Raw genomic sequence first — 22,715 nt, forward strand, 5'->3', positions numbered from 1 at the left:
CAATCCCTTGCGCATTGTTCCGCGTCCTTCCGTTGAAAATGAATGGGGGCGGGCCTTCGTCTGAAGAGTTCGGAAGTGGTGGAACCACGTATCACAGTTGATGTTATAACTCCGAGATTGGCATATTCTAGTGGTCATTGGTGTGAAAATATGAATCTAGTATAATACAAAGTATAATATAATCTAGTATAACATAAAGCAAGTTTCTGGTTGGTTAGATGGTCTGATTCAATAGTTGTGATTGGATACATTTATATTTCCTGAGTATCTAATCCCGCCTCTCAATACATTCACCAGTAGTCGACCCGCTTGCGTTATCTGTGGAACAAAATAACCCACCGTAACGTTGTGGATCATAAAAGGGACAACAGTGGCACCCAAAGTATGGATGTAACAACAGATCACATTCGTCACAAACTAATCAAGGAGTTCGGAGCGACACATGTGGTATGTGTCATGTTTCCCCATTCTCCAATGAATGCGCACACGTATGCTGCAACCCATAACGTTAGTGGGCTACGTTATCTATATTGGCCATTTTGTATTTAACATTTACACTGCTCCTGGGGAGCTACTGTGTGTTCAAACTTTTGCACACTCTCAGGGGTGGGCAACACCAATCCTTGAGGGCCTTGATTGGTGTCACACTTTTTTATCCCATGCCTAGCAGTAGCCTGAATCTACTAATCAATTGCTCATGATCAGTGTTGTGTATTAGCGACACCTAGTGGTGTAACACCAGCGGGGCACTAGGGAGTCCAGTCAATACAATTACAAACAGAAAATTAGTTCAGGGTTTTAGTGTCACATACACAGGATACAGCAGGTGTAAAACAGTACAGTGAAATGCTTTAACTTGCGAGCACTTTCCCAACAATGCACAATACAGGTAATAATATAGAGAGGAAGAAAAACTGGAAATATGAGAGAAGAAGAAAACAAATAAGACAAGCACTAGAATTCAGTTGAATCGTGTGTTTAGTGCAGGACTGGAGCAAAAACATGCACCCCCCCAGTGGTTTTGGCCATTCCTGGGCTGATGTATGACCTCACCAATGACCTTTCTTTCTTTTGACAGGAGGTTGAAGACACATCCTCTAACCGATGTGCTGCCAGCTTCAAAGTTTTTAAATTTTATTTATACCTTTATTTAACTAGGCAAGTCAGTTAAGAACAAATTCTTATTTTCAAAGACGGCCTAGGAATAGTGGGTTAACTGCCTGTTCAGGGGCAGAACGACAGATTAAAACCTAATCTAATAATTTGTTTTAACTGACTTGCCTAGTTAAATAAAGGTGAAATAAATTCAAGATTTTCCTGGAAAAATACAAGAAGGTGAGCAGGTACAAAAATCAAATTGTAACAATGAATGATAAGACTCAAGGAAATTGCTTTTCAGACTGGAAAGCCCAAATGAAAATGCTTTCCAAGAAGTGTGAGATCAAGTGTAACTGAATAAAATGGACTGGCACAGCTTTGAATATCAATAATATGACTCCTCTATTGCACAAAGCACTAGAACAAAGAGTGTAGGTGCACTGGCTCCTCGTGTGTAGTGTGTGAGCAGCAATTGATTTTTCACACTGACTTTAACAAATTATTGTTCTGGTCTGCAACATTAGTCAGACTCGCCAAAAGAGAATATAATAAATATTATTTGTAAACATCTCCCCCCTGTTCTAGCGCCCAGCCTGCTCCCACGTTGTTAGGCGTCTGCTGGCCAACCCAGCCACTTCTCCACCAGATCTCACTACTTGTGCTGTTCCTGCCTTTTCCCCTGGTTAATCTCAGAGGCCAGTACCAGGTCGTGTGGGCTGGTAGCCACCCTGCTGACCTGTGGGTGACCGACCCTGTTCTGGGCTGCCAGGTCTTCATGCCTGTTCCTAGCCTGCTCCAAGTGCTACTGTCTCATCAAACACACAGCAGAAAGGTATCCTTTCATTACGCATCTTGTGTGTCCACCCTGCGATCATGAATTCTGCTACATTCTTAGAAACAAAGGCGCTGTCTAGAACACCAATCAGGCTCCCTGAGGACTGGAATTGCCCAGGCCTGTGACCTATTGGGACAGCCGAGGAACCCCCTTGGAACCCTTTTGTTCCCTAAGAGTGTATGTCTGTTTGAGGAAAGGTGAGGAATGCCCAATGGGTAAACATCTGTAGTATATACTGTATCTGGGGTCTGTAAAAGAGCAAGGATGTCTAACAGGCTGAGGTTTGCCCTGACGGTGAGATTAGTCACGCCCTGGGTATCTGTAGTATATACTGTATTAGTCACACCCTGGGTATCTTGTAGTATATACTGTATTAGTCACGCCCTGGGTATCTGTAGTATATACTGTATTAGTCACGCCCTGGGTATCTGTAGTATATACTGTATTAGTCACACCCTGGGTATCTGTAGTATATACTGTATTAGTCACGCCCTGGGTATCTTGTACTATATACTGTATTAGTCACGCCCTGGGTATCTGTAGTATATACTGTATTAGTCACGCCCTGGGTATCTTGTAGTATATACTGTATTAGTCACGCCCTGGGTATCTTGTAGTATATACTGTATTAGTCACGCCCTGGGTATCTGTAGTATATACTGTATTAGTCACGCCCTGGGTATCTGTAGTATATACTGTATTAGTCACGCCCTGGGTATCTGTAGTATATACTGTATTAGTCACGCCCTGGGTATCTGTAGTATATACTGTATTAGTCACGCCCTGGGTATCTGTAGTATATACTGTATTAGTCACGCCCTGGGTATCTTGTAGTATATACTGTATTAGTCACGCCATGGGTATCTGTAGTATATACTGTATTAGTCACGCCCTGGGTATCTGTAGTATATACTGTATTAGTCACGCCCTGGGTATCTTGTAGTATATACTGTATTAGTCACGCCCTGGGTATCTGTAGTATATACTGTATTAGTCACGCCCTGGGTATCTGTAGTATATACTGTATTAGTCACGCCCTGGGTATCTGTAGTATATACTGTATTAGTCACGCCCTGGGTATCTGTAGTATATACTGTATTAGTCACGCCCTGGGTATCTTGTAGTATATACTGTATTAGTCACGCCCTGGGTATCTGTAGTATATACTGTATTAGTCACGCCCTGGGTATCTGTAGTATATACTGTATTAGTCACGCCCTGGGTATCTGTAGTATATACTGTATTAGTCACGCCCTGGGTATCTGTAGTATATACTGTATTAGTCACGCCCTGGGTATCTGTAGTATATACTGTATTAGTCACGCCCTGGGTATCTGTAGTATATACTGTATTAGTCACACCCTGGGTATCTGTAGTATATACTGTATTAGTCACGCCCTGGGTATCTGTAGTATATACTGTATTAGTCACGCCCTGGGTATCTGTAGTATATACTGTATTAGTCACGCCCTGGGTATCTGTAGTATATACTGTATTAGTCACGCCCTGGGTATCTGTAGTATATACTGTATTAGTCACGCCCTGGGTATCTGTAGTATTTACTGTATTAGTCACGCCCTGGGTATCTTGTAGTATATACTGTATTAGTCACGCCCTGGGTATCTTGTAGTATATACTGTATTAGTCACGCCCTGGGTATCTTGTAGTATATACTGTATTAGTCACGCCCTGGGTATCTTGTAGTATATACTGTATTAGTCACGCCCTGGGTATCTGTAGTATATACTGTATTAGTCACGCCCTGGGTATCTGTAGTATATACTGTATTAGTCACGCCCTGAGTATCTGTAGTATATACTGTATTAGTCACGCCCTGGGTATCTGTAGTATATACTGTATTAGTCACGCCCTGGGTATCTGTAGTATATACTGTATTAGTCACGCCCTGGGTATCTGTAGTATATACTGTATTAGTCACGCCCTGGGTATCTGTAGTATATACTGTATTAGTCACACCCTGGGTATCTTGTAGTATATACTGTATTAGTCACGCCCTGGGTATCTGTAGTATATACTGTATTAGTCACGCCCTGAGTATCTGTAGTATATACTGTATTAGTCACGCCCTGGGTCTCTGTAGTATATACTGTATTAGTCACGCCCTGGGTATCTGTAGTATATACTGTATTAGTCACGCCCTGGGTATCTGTAGTATATACTGTATTAGTCACGCCCTGGGTATCTGTAGTATATACTGTATTAGTCACGCCCTGGGTATCTTGTAGTATATACTGTATTAGTCACGCCCTGGGTATCTGTAGTATATACTGTATTAGTCACGCCCTGGGTATCTGTAGTATATACTGTATTAGTCACGCCCTGGGTATCTTGTAGTATATACTGTATTAGTCACGCCCTGGGTATCTGTAGTATATACTGTATTAGTCACGCCCTGGGTATCTGTAGTATATACTGTATTAGTCACGCCCTGGGTATCTGTAGTATATACTGTATTAGTCACGCCCTGGGTATCTGTAGTATATACTGTGTTAGTCACGCCCTGGGTATCTGTAGTATATACTGTATTAGTCACGCCCTGGGTATCTGTAGTATATACTGTATTAGTCACACCCTGGGTATCTGTAGTATATACTGTATTAGTCACGCCCTGGGTATCTGTAGTATATACTGTATTAGTCACGCCCTGGGTATCTGTAGTATATACTGTATTAGTCACGCCCTGGGTATCTGTAGTATATACTGTATTAGTCACGCCCTGGGTATCTGTAGTATATACTGTATTAGTCACGCCCTGGGTATCTGTAGTATATACTGTATTAGTCACGCCCTGGGTATCTTGTAGTATATACTGTATTAGTCACGCCCTGGGTATCTTGTAGTATATACTGTATTAGTCACGCCCTGGGTATCTTGTAGTATATACTGTATTAGTCACGCCCTGGGTATCTTGTAGTATATACTGTATTAGTCACACCCTGGGTATCTGTAGTATATACTGTATTAGTCACGCCCTGGGTATCTGTAGTATATACTGTATTAGTCACGCCCTGGGTATCTGTAGTATATACTGTATTAGTCACGCCCTGGGTATCTGTAGTATATACTGTATTAGTCACGCCCTGGGTATCTTGTAGTATATACTGTATTAGTCACGCCCTGGGTATCTTGTAGTATATACTGTATTAGTCACGCCCTGGGTATCTTGTAGTATATACTGTATCTGGGGTCTGTAAAGGCCCTGGGTATCTTGTAGTATATACTGTATCTGGGGTCTGTAAAGGCCCTGGGTATCTTGGTTCAATCATAGTAATTATATGCCCCTTGGCTACATTTACACATGCAGACAAATTATAATATTTTGCCTAATTATTGCTCTTTTGACAAATCAGATATTTAGCTAATAATTGGAAAACAGATCAGAATTGGGCTCCATGTGTAAATGCAGCCCCTGTGTTTCCCAAATGTGCATTTAAAAAACAACAACTTGTGATTAAATGAACAGCTTTATTCTGCCGTCCTGCTTTGCATTGTGACTCACCTGCACAGTCACTGCCTGAGTGGGAGAAAGCAGAACCAGTCGGAGACAAAGACCACCACCCCGTCTCGGAGGATGTGAGGATTACTTCCACCACTTTTCTCCTCATGCCCAGGCTCCCATGCGGTAAATGGAAGGAACAGCATGGGAGAAGGAGAGATGGGAGGAGACAGGAGGGAAATGGTGCTCACGTTGTATCCATTTCACTGACTACCACTCTTCTTCTTCTCAGGGGGCTGAGATGTTTTAAGCCCCTACATTAGATGACCCAAAATGGAATATGATGTTCATGATCAGGGTTTGGGTAGGTTACTCCCCAAATGTAATCTGTTACTAGTTACCTGTCCAAAATTGTAATCAGTAATGTAACTTTTGGATTACTCATCTCTAATGCTTCACCTCCTTATTGATTGGCAACTTGAGCTGGAGTTCTTATTTGGATTACTCAAACTCAGTAACGTAATCTGATTCCATTCCATTACTTTTAGATTACTTTCCCCTTTAAGAGGCATTAGAAGAAGACAAAAATGTATGTTACCAATTGAACGACATCTATTGCAGAATAAAATCAATGTTAATGTTTACATAGCTGGTCATATATGGATGTTACATTTTACTTTATGGGTTGGTTATGTAGGCTTCCTCTAACCCAGGGGTGTCAAAGTCAAATGGACGGAGGGCCAAATAAAAAAATCAGCTACAAGACGAGGGCCGGACTGTTCGAATGTTCATTGAAAAATTTTTAAATGACGCATATAGTCTAGTGAACCTAATTGAACCTACTGAAAACCTAACAAATATATTACAATATGATCAGATAAATAAAGCAATATTTTCTTATGGCTCTGTCAGTAATCTTTAATTTTCAACAGACACAAAAGACAAATTTCCTTTATATAAATATCCCCATAACATGAACATTAAATGAAAGAAACCGGTATTCAAGGCACCATCAGTAGACTATATTTTCTATTTTAGCAAAAGTGGGCTAAATTTACTTCAAAGAAAAAACAATAATAGCAATTTTCTATCATCCACTCAACTGAAATATTTTTAAAATATAATTGGATTGAAATACAAAAAAATAAAGTGCAAAAATCTATTAATCAAAAACAACACTTTGTTTAAGGAGAAGTAACATGCAGTGAAAACAAATATTAAATTTTAACTTTTAAACTTGAACTGAGTAAAACTCTAAATATGTGATTGCACAGTAATGTTCACTTGTTTGAGGTTGAGGGTGATACTTGGTGGTGTCCCATCTTTTCCACAAGTTCATCAATGTTCGGGTAAGGCTCTGAGCTGAAGAAATCCTCAGAATTGAGTGGAGGTGTTCAGCAGTAAGTCGACTTCTGTGTGATGTTTTGTTCAGGTTCATCAAAGAAAACAGTTGTTCACACAGGTATGTGCTGCCAAACATAGACAACGTTTGAGCAGCCTGATGCGCAGCTGGGGCATTGTGCCGGGAGGAAACGGGCGAACTCCGCAGCACCCACTGCCGCATATTTTGCCCTCAGTGCATCATTGCATTGGAGGTCAATCAACTCCATTTGGAGGTTTGGTGGTGAGCTTTCCACGTCAACAGCAAATGGGTTACCGAGCAGTTCCAACCTGCTTTTTGTGCTTCAAAGTCAGCAAATCGGCGTCGAAAGTCAGCGGCAAGCATACCTATTTTATCAGCCAACTGTGTGCTCGGGAACGCACTGGTAGAGAGCTTCTCTTTCATGGTCTGGCAGCTGGGAAAGTGGCTCAAATTTTCTTTCCGCATCTGCGTCTCCCACAGAGTCAGTTTGGTTTTAAATGCCTTCACTGTACTGTACATATCAGAGATGACACGATCCCGACCCTGCAGCTGCAAGTTTATTGCATTCAGATGACTCGTAATGTCACACAGAAAAGCCATTTCACACAGAAACATTTCGTCTCGGAGTTGTGTTGTGTCTTTCCCTTTGCTGTCCAAGAACAGACAAATCTCCTCACGAAGCTCGAAACATCTTTGAAGCACCTTTCCCTGGCTTAGCCATCGCACCTCTGTGTGATAAGGCAAATCACCATGCTCCGTTTCTAACTCCGTCAGAAATGCCTTGAACTGGCGGTGATTCAAACCTTTGGCTCTGATAAAGTTAACTGTGCGTGATGATGCTCATTACATGCTCCATTTTCAAGGCTTTACCGCACAACGCTTCCTGGTGTATGATACAATGATAAGCTGTCAGCTCACCTGTCGCGTTTTCCTCTTGCATCTTTTTCCCGTATCTTCGCCACCAGTCCGCTCCTGTGTCCACACATCGCAGGTGCTCCGTCGGTTGTCAAACCCACGAGTTTTTCCCAAGGCAGCTCCATCTCATTTACACATCTTGACACCTCTTCATACAAATCATGCCCCGTAGTTGTGCCATGCATAGGACGTAAAGCCAAAAACTCCTCTGTCACGCTTAGGTTGGAGTCCACTCCGCGGATGAAAATTGACAACTGGGCAATGTCAGAAATGTCGGTGCTCTCATCCACAGCCAAGGAATATGCAATAAAATCTTTTCCTTTTCACAAGCTGCTCTTTTAGATTGATGGACAACTGGTCTACTCTCTCGGCAATGGTGTTTCTGCTCAGACTCACATTTAAAAAGAGTTGCCTTTTTCTGGGCAAACTTCGTCACAAACTTTAATCATGCAGTTTTTGATGAAATCCCCTCCGTAAATGGCCGGGCTGATTTAGCGATCTCTTCTGCCAAAATAAAACTGGCCTTGACAGCAGCCTGGCCTTGTGATTTGGCTTTTTTGAACAGAGCCTGTCGAGATTTGAGGCCTCGTTTTAATTCCTCTGCCTTTTGTAGCCTTTGTTCCATGTCCATATTCTTGTTTTTGTCCGCGTGTTTCGTTTCATAATGTCGTCTCAGATTATACTCTTTCAGTACCGCCACACTTTCTCCACACAGAAGACACACAGGTTTTCCAGCTACCTTCGTGAACATATACTCCGACTCCCACCTTGTTTGAAACCCCCGGTTCTCAGTATCCACCTTCCGTTTTGCCATTTTTGATGGGTATCTGAAAGTTAATTTTACTGTGATGCTGACGACTGCTGTGCCAATAAATATTGAAATGAAGCAGCCTACTGCTCGGTGCGTCACCTTTGCATTGTGGGAAATGTAGTATTGGTGCGTGTAAAAGATCTGCGGGCTGCCGGCTTGCTGCGGGCCGGTTCTAATAATAAATCAAGATCATCCCAGGGGCCGTAAAAAACCTTCTTGCGGGCCGGATGTGGCCCGCGGGCCTTGACTCTGACATATGTGCTCTAACCCATCGCTTTCTACTGCATATAATAATACATTAAATTATATATTTACATTAATATACAGTAAATCATTTGTAAGTCCAAAAATGTATGTAGCAACTACAGAATTACCCTTTATGTCTATAAAATGTGTGCAAGTTTGAGCATGTATCCATTAGGCCTTAGGCCTGTTTTTATATCAGCATGAATTAGATTGAGAAATAAAAGCCCCACTTTTATTCCATAGGCTGGGATCTGCACTATGCAGCTGTTGTTCCATAGGCTGGGATCTACACTATGCAGCTGTTGTTCCATAGGCTGGGATCTACACTATGCAGCTGTTGTTCCATAGGCTGGGATCTACACTATGCAGCTGTTGTTCCATAGGCTGGGATCTGCACTATGCAGCTGTTGTTCCATAGGCTGGGATCTGCACTATGCAGCTGTTGTTCCATAGGCTGGGATCTACACTATGCAGCTGTTGTTCCATAGGCTGGGATCTGCACTATGCAGCTGTTGTTCCATAGGCTGGGATCTGCACTATACAGCTGATGTTCCATAGGCTGGGATCTGCACTATGCAGCTGTTGTTCCATAGGCTGGGATCTGCACTATACAGCTGTTGTTCTATAGGCTGGGATCTACATTATGCAGCTGTTGTTCCATAGGCTGGGATCTGCACTATGCAGCTGTTGCAAGAGCACATTTTTCACAGGCTGTCCATTGGTTTCAAAAACAATGATTGATAGGCAGCTTAAACTTCTATGAATTCAACCATTATTGGGTTGAAATACACAGTTAGATTGTGAACAGCCATCTACAACAACCACAATCCTTAAGGTGCAAATAGCTAAATGAGAGAGTAGCAGTGTGATTCACATCAATGCGCTACGTAGATCTCAATAATAAGTGATATCCGTATCGCTGTAGACAACATCACTGATGTCACCTCCACCTCCAAGTGTTTATTCAAGATGGATAATCTTTAGATGCCGACAGCAGTCGCACCATTGGAAGACATAGCTTGGTACTGTAGCCTACAAAAGCCTATTCCTGCTCTTTTCCCACGATCCATCAAACACATTTGGTGTGTCATCATAGTGGTCTCTGATTGGTGGTCATCATTTGGTGTGTCATCATAGTGGTCTCTGATTGGTGGTCATCATTTGGTGTGTCATCATAGTGGTCTCTGATTGGTGGTCATCATAGTGGTATCTGATTGGTGGTCATCATTTGTTGTGTCAACATAGGGGTCTCTGATTTGTGGTCATCATTTGGTGTGTCATCATCGTGGTCTCTGATTGGTGGTCATCATTTGGTGTGTCATCATAGTGGTCTCTGATTTGTGGTCATCATTTGGTGTGTTATCATAGTGGTCTCTGATTGGTGGTCATCATTTGGTGTGTCATCATAGTGGTCTCAGATTGGTGGTCATCATTTGGTGTGTCATCATAGTGGTCTCTGATTGGTGGTCATCATTTGGTGTGTCATCATAGTGGTCTCTGATTGGTGGTCATCATTTGTTGTGTCAACATAGTGGTCTCTGATTGGTGGTCATCATTTGGTGTGTCATCATAGTGGTCTCTGATTGGTGGTCAGACTCCCTCAGGTGGAACAAATTTAAACGTGCGCCTTTTTTCCAATGCTGATTTGAATGTCATTGTGAAAACAGAGAAGGGTCAAAGATAATTTTTTCCCCAAACATCCTTTCTGAATTTAAACGTAATCCTCGAAGTAATAATCTAGCTTTTCAAAAGTATCTGGAATCTGACTACAATATTTTATCTGGTAATTTAACAGATTTACAGGTACCGTTAATCTTTTACAAAAGCCTCATGATATTCATTGTGGACAAGATGACTTGAAAAGCCTTGTTTCCCATTGGGTAATACGGTATGTAACACAAGTGGTTAGCTGCACTGTGATTGGTTTGTTTTGAGTAAGTCAGGCTTTCGAGGCGCATCATAACAATAAGTAGAGATAAACTTCAGTACATCTTTGCTTTCACCGTGTTTGATGTACACCAATAGGAGAAGAGTCCACTCACACTGTCACCCAGGTATAATATCTGCAATTCAGTGAGAAAATGAAGTAGGCTAAAATAAGCAGATACTATTTGGACAACAGAACTGGAAATAAGAACTCCAGCTGGAAGTCAGGCAGCCAATCAATAAGGAGGTGAAGCATTAGAGATGAAAATAGAACAGAGAGAAGGGTCAGTGTTATTAACACTGCTTGAGTCATATCTCCACAGGGTCCAGCTTCTACACACACGCACGCACACACACACACACTCTGCTGGAGTCATATCTCCACAGGGTCCAGCTTCTACACACACACACCTGCTACCCTTGACTTGATTTGGTGAGCAAGAAGACACGTCTCATTTAGGTTCCATTAGTGCAACTTGTGTCTGTGTCAACCCCCCTCAATCATATCTCAAAACACAGCATAGACTATTTTATAAACAGACAGACATGATTTTTAAACACTTTTTATTTGCTAAAACCTGTAAACCTGACAAACTGTTGACCAATAAGATCCGTGTTGCTGAAGATGGTCGATACAAGACATCTCAGAGATAGCACCTGTATGTCTTCAGAAAGGTTTTGCTCCAATTATTAATTACCAATTATGTTACAGCCTGAACTTAAAATGGATCCAATTATGATTTTTTTGTAACTGGTCTACACACAATAACACAATGTCAAAAGTGGAACTGTTTTTGTTGTAATTTTTTAGAAATGAATAAAAATAATAAAAATTAAAAGCTGAAATGCCCTTTGAGCATAGTGAAGCTATTAATTACACTTTGGATGGTGTATCAATACACCCAGTCACTACAAAGATACAGGCGTCCTTCCTAACTCAGTTGCTGGAGAGGAAGGAAACCGCTCAGGAATTTCACAATGAGGCCAATGGTGACTTTAAAACAGTTATATAGTTTAATGGCTGTGATAGGAGAACACTGAGGATGGATCAACAACATTGTAGTTACTTCACAATACTAAGCTAAATGACAGAGTGAAACAAAGGAAGCCTGTACAGAATAAACATATTCCAAAACATGCATCCTGTTTGCAACAAGGCACTTAAGTAAAATTGCACAAGATTTGGTAAATTAGTGAACTTTATGTACTGAATACAAAGCGTTATTTTGGAGCAAATCCACCACATATCGGAGTACCACTCTTCATATTTTCAAGCATGATGGTGGCTGCATCATGGTATGGGTATGCTTGTCATTGGCAAGGGACCTTTTTTTAGGATAAAAATAAATGGAATAGAGTTAAGCACAGGCAAAATCCTGGAGGGAAAACTGGTTCAGTCTGCTTTCCAACAGACACTGGGAGACCAATTCAACTTTCAGCAGAACAATAACCTAAAACACAAGGCTAAATATACACTGGGGTTTCTTACCAAGAGGACATTGAATGTTGTTGAGTGGCATAGTTAGTTGACTTAAATGGTCTTGAAAATCTATGGCAAGACTTGAAATCGGCTGTCTAGCGATGATCAACAGCCAACTTGACATAACTTGAAGAATTTTGTAAAGAATAATGTGCAAATATTGTACAATCCAAGTGTGTAAAGTTCTTAGAGACTTACCCAGAAAGATTCACAGCTGTAATCGCTGCCAAAGGTGATTTCTAACATGTATTGACTTAAGGGGTTGAATACTTAATAAGTAATCAAGATATGAGTTTTATTTTTCATTTTTTTGTTGTTGTACAAACGTTAGAACATTTCTTCTACTTTGACATCACAGAGTACTTAGTGTAGACCATTGACCAAAATGTTTTTAATCGACCTTTTAACCCAACAAAACGTGGGAAAAGTCAAGAGGGTGAATACTTTCTGAAGGCCCTGTATAAACAATTTAAACAAAACTGTTTCTCTGGTCATATCTTCAATAATTATATTGAATATATACATATCACATATAAAAACATACAAGCCCTACAGCTTACAGTTGACCATGATCAAAGAAATGATTGCCAAATGATAAGGAGGTTGAGTTTTTGTAAACACAGTCTCTTGTCTCTTGACCCGTCTGCACCAAGGTCTGGGTGAATCTCAAAGTCTTTCCTTGGTTCTTCAACCTCCTCCTCAAAACTCATTGGAGGAGAAGATCTGAGGTTCCTCCCCTTCCGCGCTACGGCTCCTCCCCTCGGACCTTCTCCTCCAATGCGTGTTTAGAAGCGGTCAAGGAATAAAAGGAAACGAAAAGATACCCCGCTTTCACTCATGGCCGCCTTTGGCCGTGATATCCAAAATGGCGTGCAGTTCCCAGGGTTCGTATCCCAGCAGGCCTTGCAGGTCACAGACGAAACGGTAGACGTAGCGCTTGCCAGCGTTCTTGTGGATTATGTTCTTGTCGTAGTAGTAGCGCAGGCCTCGACTCAACTTCTCGTAGTTCATCTTAGGCTTGTTCTTCCTCCGGCCCCATAGCTGGGCCACCTGGGATAACAAACCATTAAACTAGTATTATCATCAACATATTATACAGTATATAGGCCTATCTAAAGTTGGCTAATTGACCTTACTTCAAAATAAGAACACTGTAACAACATGTTTGCATATAACAGGCTACAACTCTTGCCTCGTCAGGATCTGTCAGTTTAAACTCCCATCCATCCCCTGTCCAAATTATGAATGATTGACAGCTGCGGTCAATGAGGAGCTCCAATAGAAACTGCCACAGCTGAATGGGACCACTGCCTGTTGAGACATATAGGGAGGGATTAAACTGTTAAGCAAGTCAGTTAAGAACACATGCTTATTTACAATGACGGCCAACCCCGAACAAACCCTAACGGCGCTGGGCCAATTGTGTGCATCGCCCTATGGGATTCCCAATCACGGCTGGTTGTGATACAGCCTGCAATTGAACCAGGGTCTGTAGTGACACCTCTAGCACTGAGATGCAGTGCCTTAGACCGCTGCACCACTCAGGAGCCCCAAGACTAAGGAGATCAAGATCCAGGCAAAGGAGTTGGCTAAAGCAGATTGTAGATCAACGGGTAATCAAAGAGAGTGGTCATTTTCTACACAAAGAACATCACTCACCAGTATAAGCAGACAGAATGCCTGCCGGAACCACAGCTCTACCCAGATCAGTCTTGTCCCCGATAAACTCTTTGAAGCTCCTGTGTGGGGGTGGCAAATTGAAGGGGTCCTCAGAGATGGACTCTTCCACACCCTGCGTTGGTCTAGTCAAGGACAGAGAAGCGGTGGTGTCCGTGTCCTCATAATGCAGGGTCCCAAACTCAGAATCACACTCTGAAGTCAAGAGATTGAGAAAATTGGTTGATGATAGGAAACTATTCCATGAATCTCTCTTAACAGAAGGAGAGACACCTCCAAAGCCCCTGGTCTAAAGCAATAATACATTTCCAAAGGCTTATCAATTAGAAATACATTCTGAATGTCAACCCTTTCCCTTCAATCAAATATTAATCCAACACAAAAGGAGAAAAGTTTCTTCACATAATTAAATAGAACACACATAGTGGTATGAAGAACACAAAGCATATCTATATGGTTTCCTACCAAGGTCTCTATGTTTTCCTACCAAGGTATCCGAGCTCACAGAACAGGGCTCCGGGCAGCCGAGCGGAAATGGAGGAAAACTCGCCTCCCTGCGGACCTGGCATCCTTTCACTCCCTCCTCTCTACATTTTCCTCTTCTGTCGCTGCTGCTAAAGCCACTTTCTACCACTCTAAATTCCAAGCATCTGCCTCTAACCCTAGGAAGCTCTTTGCCACCTTCTCCTCCCTCCTGAATCCCCCTCCCCCCTCCTCCCTCTCTGCAGATGACTTCGTCAACCATTTTGAAAAGAAGGTCGACGACATCCGATCCTCGTTTGCTAAGTCAAACGACACCGCCGGTTCTGCTCACACTGCCCTACCCTGTGCTCTGACCTCTTTCTCCCTCTCTCTCCAGATGAAATCTCGCGTCTTGTGACGGCCGGCCGCCCAACAACCTGCCCGCTTGACCCTATCCCCTCTCTTCTCCAGACCATTTCCGGAGACCTTCTCCCTTACCTCACCTCGCTCATCAACTCATCCCTGACCGCTGGCTACGTCCCTTCCGTCTTCAAGAGAGCGAGAGTTGCACCCTTCTGAAAAAACCTACACTCGATCCCTCCGATGTCAACAACTACAGACCAGTATCCCTTCTTTCTTTTCTCTCCAAAACCCTTGAACGTGCCGTCCTTGGCCAGCTCTCCCGCTATCTCTCTCAGAATGACCTTCTTGATCCAAATCAGTCAGGTTTCAAGACTAGTCATTCAACTGAGACTGCTCTTCTCTGTATCACGGAGGCGCTCCGCACTGCTAAAGCTAACTCTCTCTCCTCTGCTCTCATCCTTCTAGACCTATCGGCTGCCTTCGATACTGTGAACCATCAGATCCTCCTCTCCACCCTCTCCGAGTTGGGCATCTCCGGCGCGGCCCACGCTTGATTGCGTCCTACCTGACAGGTCGCTCCTACCAGGTGGCGTGGCGAGAATCCGTCTCCTCACCACGTGCTCACCACTGGTGTCCCCAGGGCTCTGTTCTAGGCCCTCTCCTATTCTCGCTATACACCAAGTCACTTGGCTCTGTCATAACCTCACATGGTCTCTCCTATCATTGCTATGCAGATGACACACAATTAATCTTCTCCTTTCCCCCTTCTGATGACCAGGTGGCGAATCGCATCTCTGCATGTCTGGCAGACATATCAGTGTGGATGACGGTTCACCACCTCAAGCTGAACCTCGGCAAGACGGAGCTGCTCTTCCTCCCGGGGAAGGACTGCCCGTTCCATGATCTCGCCATCACGGTTGACAACTCCACTGTGTCCTCCTCCCAGAGCGCTAAGAACCTTGGTGTGATCCTGGACAACATCCTGTCGTTCTCAACTAACATCAAGGCGGTGGCCCGTTCCTGTAGGTTCATGCTCTACAACATCCGCAGAGTACGACCCTGCCTCACACAGGAAGTGGCGCAGGTCCTAATCCAGGCACTTGTCATCTCCCGTCTGGATTACTGCAACTCGCTGTTGGCTGGGCTCCCTGCCTGTGCTATTAAACACCTACAACTCATCCAGAACGCCGCAGCCCGTCTGGTGTTCAACCTTCCCAAGTTCTCTCACGTCACCCCGCTCCTCCGCTCTCTCCACTGGCTTCCAGTTGAAGCTCGCATCCGCTACAAGACCATGGTGCTTGCCTATGGAGCTGTGAGGGGAACGGCACCTCAGTACCTCCAGGCTCTGATCAGGCCCTACACCCAAACAAGGGCACTGCGTTCATCCACCTCTGGCCTGCTCGCCTCCCTACCACTGAGGAAGTACAGTTCCCGCTCAGCCCAGTCAAAACTGTTCGCTGCTCTGGCCCCCCAATGGTGGAACAAACTCCCTCACGACGCCAGGACAGCGGAGTCAATCACCACCTTCTGGAGACACCTGAAACCCCACCTATTTAAGGAATACCTAGGATAGGATAAAGTAATCCTTCTCACCCCCTTAAAAGATTTAGATGCACTATTGTAAAGTGGCTGCTCCACTGGATGTCATAAGGTGAATGCACCATTTTGTAAGTCGCTCTGGATAAGAGCGTCTGCTAAATGACTTAAATGTAAATGTAAATCTATGGTGTCCTGCCAAGGTCTCTATGGTTTCCTACCAAGGTCTCTATGGTTTCCTACCTGTCCTACCAAGGTCTCTATGGTTTCCTACCTGTCCTACCAAGGTCTCTATGGTTTCCTATCAAGGTCTCTATGGTTTCCTACCTGTCCTACCAAGGTCTCTATGGTATCCTACCAAGGTCTCATTGGTTCCTACCTGTCCTACCAAGTCTCTATGGTTTCCTACCTGTCCTACCAAGGTCTCTATGGTTTCCTACCTGTCCTGCAAGGTCTCTATGGTTTACTGCCTGTCCTACCAAGGTGTGATTGGTTTCCTACCAAGGTCTCTATGGTTTCCTACCAAGGTATCATTGGTTCCTACCAAGGTCTCATTGGTTTCCTACCAAGGTCTCATTGGTTTCCTACCTGTCCTACCAAGGTCTCTATGGTTTCCTACCAAGGTCTCTATGGTTTCCTACCAAGGTCTCTATGGTTTCCTACCAAGGTCTCATTGGTTTCCTACCAAGGTCTCTATGGTTTCCTACCTGACCTACCAAGGTCTCATTGGTTTCCTACCAAGGTCTCATTGGTTTCCTACCTGTCCTACCAAGGTCTCTATGGTTTCCTACCTGTCCTACCAAGGTCTCTATGGTTTCCTTCCTGTCCTACCAAGGTCTCTATGGTTTCCTACCAAGATCTCATTGGTTTCCTACCTGTCCTACCAAGGTCTCTATGGCTTCCTACCAAGGTCTCTATGGCTTCCTACCAAGGTCTATATGGTTTCCTACCTGTCCTACCAAGGTCTCTATGGCTTCCTACCAAGGTCTCTATGGCTTCCTACCTGTTCTACCAAGGTCTCTTTGGTGTCCTACCAAGGTCTCATTGGTTTCCTACCTGTCCTACCAAGGTCTCCATGGTTTCCTACCTGTCCTGTCAAGGTCTCGGAGCAGAGGGACAGAGGACAGGTGGTTTCTGTAAGGTCCTTCCTGTTTGACCCGGTGGTAGTCCTGATATCTCACAGTCACAGGGTCAAGGGTCAGAAGCTGTGGGGGTTCTATTGGGAGATGGGAGAACTGACCATGGTGATTCTGCTTGTCCATGAGCTGCACATGGTCCACGTAACTGTCTGAGGAAGACAGAGCATAGCTGATATAGATTATATGTATACTGACATAAGAGACATGCAGACTACATACCTCTGAAAGGATGCGTTTTTAATACCTTGGTTCATTTGCGACTGGCAGAGAGAATTCAACGTGCAAAGGACTAGAGAGGAACCACGATCATATTCACAATCTGAAACACACATAGATACACACATGCAATATAAATCTCTACTACGATCACAGTTCAATGAATGAATAAATACACTGGTATGATACAGCATCACTCCCCCATTTTACCTCTGCGCATCGTTTCCAGATGTTCCCAGAGTATCTCTCCTGCTGTGTAGTCAGAGCTCAGGTCCAGGAAGGCCTCTCTGTCCAGGGTACAGAGCTCACTCCCAGGCAGCCCTCTCCAATCCGAGCCCAGGCTTTGGAGCCCGAACTCAGCCTGGCACCAGTCTAACCAGTGGTTCACCTCCCACTCTGACCACAGTTTAGGGTCTGGACACAAAAGAGGAAATACAATATTAGTCTAAACACAATTTGTATCGCTCTTTACATCTTGATTTCCTGACACACTGTGCAGGTTAGGCTGAAACAGAGAGACCAATTACAGGTAGGCTATACAACAAAACTACAAGTTATATAATACCAGATGTCATTGTATGTATACCCCACATGGTACCTTGTGGGAAGTGCATACGGCTACTCTCCTGGGTGAAGCCAGCGAAGGTGGCCCTTATCGCCTGACTCAGGACCTCCTTACTGGTGGGGGTGAGAGGAGGGACATCCAGTGGGTCTACCTCTACACCGGAGACACGGGGAGCCAGGTCACGGAGTCATCCCAGAGACAATAACGAATCAGGGAGGAAAAACAGACCAGAGTTGAGAGCTCAATAGCAGAGTTTGAGCACACACAAATTAACCGACTACTAAAGATGACACCATAAATGCCAGTATAAAGTTGTAAATAAAGTAGTGAAAAGAATAAAACACAGGATTATGGTGAATGACAAAATGGGAGGGAAATACCGTAAGCGCTCCAGTCCATCCTTAGGTCTTTGGAACGAGGAATCAGGTGGAAGAAAGTGATCCAGAGGAGAGGGAGAGGAGTTTTAATAAGACCAATGGGACGAGGAGGGAGGAGAAGGGTTTTAATGAGACCAATGGGACGAGGAGGGAGGAGAAGGGTTTTAATGAGACCAATGGGACGAGGAGGGAGGGGACAGGTGGTGACGGATATGTGTCGATTGGCAGTGATGGAGGGGTGGGTATTGGGGACACTACCAAATAGGAAACGAGAACTCCCAATTAGGCAACATGGAAAAGATACTGCAAAAAGACATACAGGGAGGTTATCTAGAGAGACGATGCCACAAGAGGAGCCATTACAACTGAGAAGGGTAGTTGTGATAGAGATAAGGAACTACTCTTTTTGTTTTTAAGTTGATAGCGTTTAACTAAGGCAATACACTAGTATATCATCAGGAACCACTGAGATCATGGCAATTCAATTGGAAATATTTACACCAGCAGCAGCGAATCAGGTCGTTCTATTTCAACATGGCATGTGGTGAAGTGACCACCCAATGAGGGGCTGTAAGTGCATATCTGTGCAGGGGGTTTCTTCAACCCCATTCATATAACAGAAACACTGGGATTATATCAGGTAGTGTATCGTAAGTAAGTTAACATCTATGTGTGTGTGTGTTCCCCATCCCAGCAGGGAGAGCCTATAGAGCCAGACACCCATTACCGGACCACTGTGGCTGCCTTACTGCGATGAGGTTCTTCCATGAAGTGGGTTTAGGGAGCCATGACAGTGAGCAATTTAGTCACAAAATGAGTCACACATTGTGTAAGACATTTGTAGAAAACAACAAGGGGGGGGGGGGGGGAGAAATGACAGACCTGGTTGGTGTTAAAGCAGCAATCAGCAGTTAAAACAATAACAAAGTGTACTCCCCGCCACTGTTTCCTTAAGAGCTGAGGGACGGGGCTGGAGAAATGAAACCACTCTCAAATTCATAGAGCTGTGGATGCAGGGGACCGATGGTCCATGATATCAAAACTAAAAGGTTTAACCATGTTTCAATGGTAGTCACTGTTTGTTTACATTAACTTTCTTTACAAACGTCGGAGTAAAACAAGATCATATTTTGAGGTGTACGAAAATGGTAACTATGTTCAAAAAGTTATATTCTTCAAGAATCAATGGGTACATATCCTTATTAACTGACAAATCGATACACATTTGTAGTGACTGCAGATTTCCCCTTTATGGCCTGGCCAAGTTTAATATGTTTTAATCTTGAAATCTGGGAGGGTTTGGTAAAGACTTTCAGTCTGTGCCAAGGGTTCTGGACCATTATGGCAAAGGAGGTAGTGACTGAGCTTGCCCTGCTGTATCCACAAAGCTGTCCCCCCTTAAATCGCTACACTAGCACTGTCCCTGTCTACTATGGGAGCGCTGGTGGAACCGGAGTCCCCCACAGTTCCGGAATGTCTTTCCGCACTGACCGCAGACGTACGGCTTCTCCCCAGTGTGTATGCGGAAATGCCTGGTGAGCGCCCCCGAGTGGCGAAAGCGCATGGAGCACACCGAGCAGGTATAGGGTCTCTCTCCAGTGTGGATTCTCAGGTGAGTCTTCAGGTTCTCCAGACGGTTGAAATCCCGGTCACACTCGCTGCAGTGGTAAGGGCTCTGGCCAGGGGGGAAGACCTGACGCTTGGGGTGGGCCTGGGTGTGGTGTCTACGGAGCTCGCTGGGCTGGTGGAAGCCCTGGCCACAGAGTTTGCAGATGTGGCTGGGGTGGGGGATGGTGGGATTAGGGTTGGGGTGGGGGATGCTGGGATTAGGGTTGGTTCTGATCTGGACTCCATAGATCTGAGGTGGGGCAGCAGGGATGATGGGAGCTGCTGCCTCTCTTGGTTGGAAGAGGTTGTTGGGGAACTGGGAGGAGAAGGCTGGAAGGGCACTGGCTGTTGGGGCAGTCAGTTGTGGAACATCTGTGTTGACCATATGAGGGTGAGCTGTGGAGAGAGAGAATACATTAAAAACATATATATTTAATGTTTTATTACACAGGCTCCATATGTATACATCCTACATGCAGGCAAAGGTATTACTCATTCTAATAAAAATCATTTTGAGAGATACTGACACATAATGTTTAGTGTTACTCAGTAAGTGGTCAATCTTATGAAGTCTGGTGGCATCTTGTGGGTGGTAAAGTCAGTGGCTATTTGGAAGCTCTCTGCTATTATCTGGTACTTACACAGACTATGGCTGGTTCCAGGAAGCAGAGCGTCAGAGATCTGTAAGTCCAAAGGGTCCGGTTTCCACTCCTCTAACATCTTGGTCTGAACCAGAGACAGACTATCAGGACCAAAGTCTTCTTTTACCACAGAGTCAAAACTAGAACCAGAACCAGACCCGTTCTCCTCCTTCACTCTAACTTGCTCCGTCTCAAGGCTCTGGACCACTACGTGAAGTGGTGATGGGTCATTATCTCCAAATGTTGTTTCTAGACCACTATGACCGATGCTTTCTGCACTTGCCTTGTGATCCATACACAAACTGGAGGCCTCTTCCCCAACTTCTGAAAAGAAAAAGACATTCAGAACAATTGTCAGGCTTAGAAGGTATTTCTTGTTCTTATCTAGCTAGTCAAGCACAAACTTAATTTCTCTAATATTGTATGTATGACATATCATTTGGATTGATAAATAGGCCTACCTTTAAGCAGGTCATGATGAGGGATAGACTGTCCTCTTGTAGCTGGGTGTAGGTCTTGGGAACACACCCGACCATCCTCGCTGATTTCACTGAAAGACCCATGGTCTTTCTGTCGTTCACTACTGATCTCTGCCTCCACAATTTCATATCCATATTCGTCCAATGAATATGAGGACTTTATATTTAATTCGTTGTCCTTTGACTGCTTTTGAGTCTTTGCTAAGTTGTTGTTGTGGAGAGGACTTGTCGAGAACTGTCCCTGCGGACTTACACCGCTCGTTGTTTCCACACATTGACGCGCAGCATTCAACTCCTGCTCGGTTGTTTGCAAGCGTTGTTTAAGAGACTTGTTTTCCCGTAGGGTTTCGTGCATCTGATCGCGGACATCCCCAAGCGCTTGACCTACCAGTTTAGTGACTTCTAATACGGCAATTTCCACAGCCACTTCGAACGCACCGTGGATCGTCGCCGCCAGTTCGTCCTGGAAAGAGAGCGATACCTCACCCTCTCCAGCGGTTTTCGAGGGGCGAGCTTGGGCTGACATTGAAGTCTCCCTTTTGATCCCTGTGTTAGTTTTTGACTGAGGCTTCATGTTACTACAATAACCTTACTGCTAGTCTGATTATAATATTACTGGCTACTATGTTGCAATGTGATTGGCTACAATATAGCAGGAAGAGAGTAACTCCGTCGGAATCTTCCTCGCTTACCCAGCATCTGGATATATCAGCTGGACATGATATATTATAGAAAACCTTCTAAATGTCTATTGGCGAATGTGTTACATTTGCGCTATGAAATGTGTATCGCGCTCTTCTTCCCCAGCGTCTTACAAACAATGAATGTAAGGCAAAGAGGATCAATTATATTGACAAGATGGTTGACTGACCGCTCTAACGATGGAAATTCATGTCCGCAAAGGCTAAAAAGCAGGCGGGAGGATGCGCGATCAGGTGGGAACATTCTAGCCAATGAGAGGGCAGGTACGCCTGTGAACAACAACTCCCATATAAAAATGTTTTTCACAAAGTTGCCGGAATGTTACGTGCATTACACTTAGGCTACATCAGTACACTCGTAGCAACCTAATCATTATGCAACTTATATTTGATTAAATGATACGCTTCTCATATCAAAATAGTACTTACCATATTCGCCGCGCTCTCATTGCCGCCCGTACAAAAACTCCGCCCTCTGCTTAACGCTTTTCGCCAAGACAGATTTTAGGCGGAGTCGACCATCTCACTTCACCGCTTCCTCTCGGCTGTATATACAAACAACATTAACGAGTCACGTCCGGGTCACGGATTTTTTGAAGATTTCTAAAGTAAAAGTCCTCCATGTAATAGAAGAAACGTTTTAATAACCTGTATTTATTCATGATATATGATGCTAATGTGTGTTATGTATTTGACCTTGGAAGTTGCAAATGCCACTTAAATATAAACAGATATAAATCACTGTGAATGTTTTGACAATGATTGTGTAATATCATGATTAAATACAGGTTATTCACACTTTTCTACTATTATGGCGAGG

General features: G+C 44.0%; 2 protein-coding genes and 1 long non-coding RNA gene across 4 annotated transcripts; 1 reads left to right on the forward strand and 2 right to left on the reverse strand.

The window, feature by feature from the left end:
* The first annotated feature begins 72 nt into the window (after positions 1–72).
* On the forward strand, positions 73–6,158 carry LOC135572788 (uncharacterized). Its single transcript, XR_010464484.1, has 4 exons — positions 73–447; positions 1,079–1,335; positions 1,684–1,930; positions 5,462–6,158. It is a non-coding gene; the product is annotated as an uncharacterized LOC135572788 (long non-coding RNA).
* A 5,484-nt stretch (positions 6,159–11,642) lies between these two features.
* LOC115117672 (protein c-ets-1-A-like) lies at positions 11,643–22,430 on the reverse strand. 2 transcript variants are annotated; one of them, XM_029646159.2, is made up of 9 exons: positions 22,325–22,430; positions 18,470–18,496; positions 18,123–18,242; positions 17,735–17,938; positions 17,553–17,627; positions 17,257–17,457; positions 13,791–14,003; positions 13,324–13,442; positions 11,643–13,181 (listed from the first exon to the last, which is right to left on the reverse strand). In XM_029646159.2, exons 2-9 carry the CDS (start codon positions 18,486–18,488, stop codon positions 12,963–12,965), a joined length of 1,170 nt encoding a protein of 389 aa, XP_029502019.1. In that variant the 5' UTR covers positions 18,489–18,496; positions 22,325–22,430; the 3' UTR covers positions 11,643–12,962. The 2 variants fall into 2 exon arrangements, with proteins under 2 accessions (XP_029502019.1, XP_029502018.1); XM_029646158.2 differs by lacking the exon at positions 22,325–22,430 and having other exon boundaries at positions 18,470–18,553.
* LOC115117670 (zinc finger protein 37-like) lies at positions 18,616–22,318 on the reverse strand. Its single transcript, XM_029646157.2, has 3 exons — positions 21,177–22,318; positions 20,716–21,039; positions 18,616–20,470 (listed from the first exon to the last, which is right to left on the reverse strand). Exons 1-3 carry the CDS (start codon positions 21,766–21,768, stop codon positions 19,878–19,880), a joined length of 1,509 nt encoding a protein of 502 aa, XP_029502017.1. The 5' UTR covers positions 21,769–22,318; the 3' UTR covers positions 18,616–19,877.
* Positions 22,431–22,715: the final 285 nt, after the last annotated feature.

The sequence above is a fragment of the Oncorhynchus nerka genome, linkage group LG8 (assembly GCF_034236695.1).
Source record: "Oncorhynchus nerka isolate Pitt River linkage group LG8, Oner_Uvic_2.0, whole genome shotgun sequence".
In the NCBI taxonomy this organism is placed as follows: Eukaryota; Metazoa; Chordata; class Actinopteri; order Salmoniformes; family Salmonidae; genus Oncorhynchus; species Oncorhynchus nerka.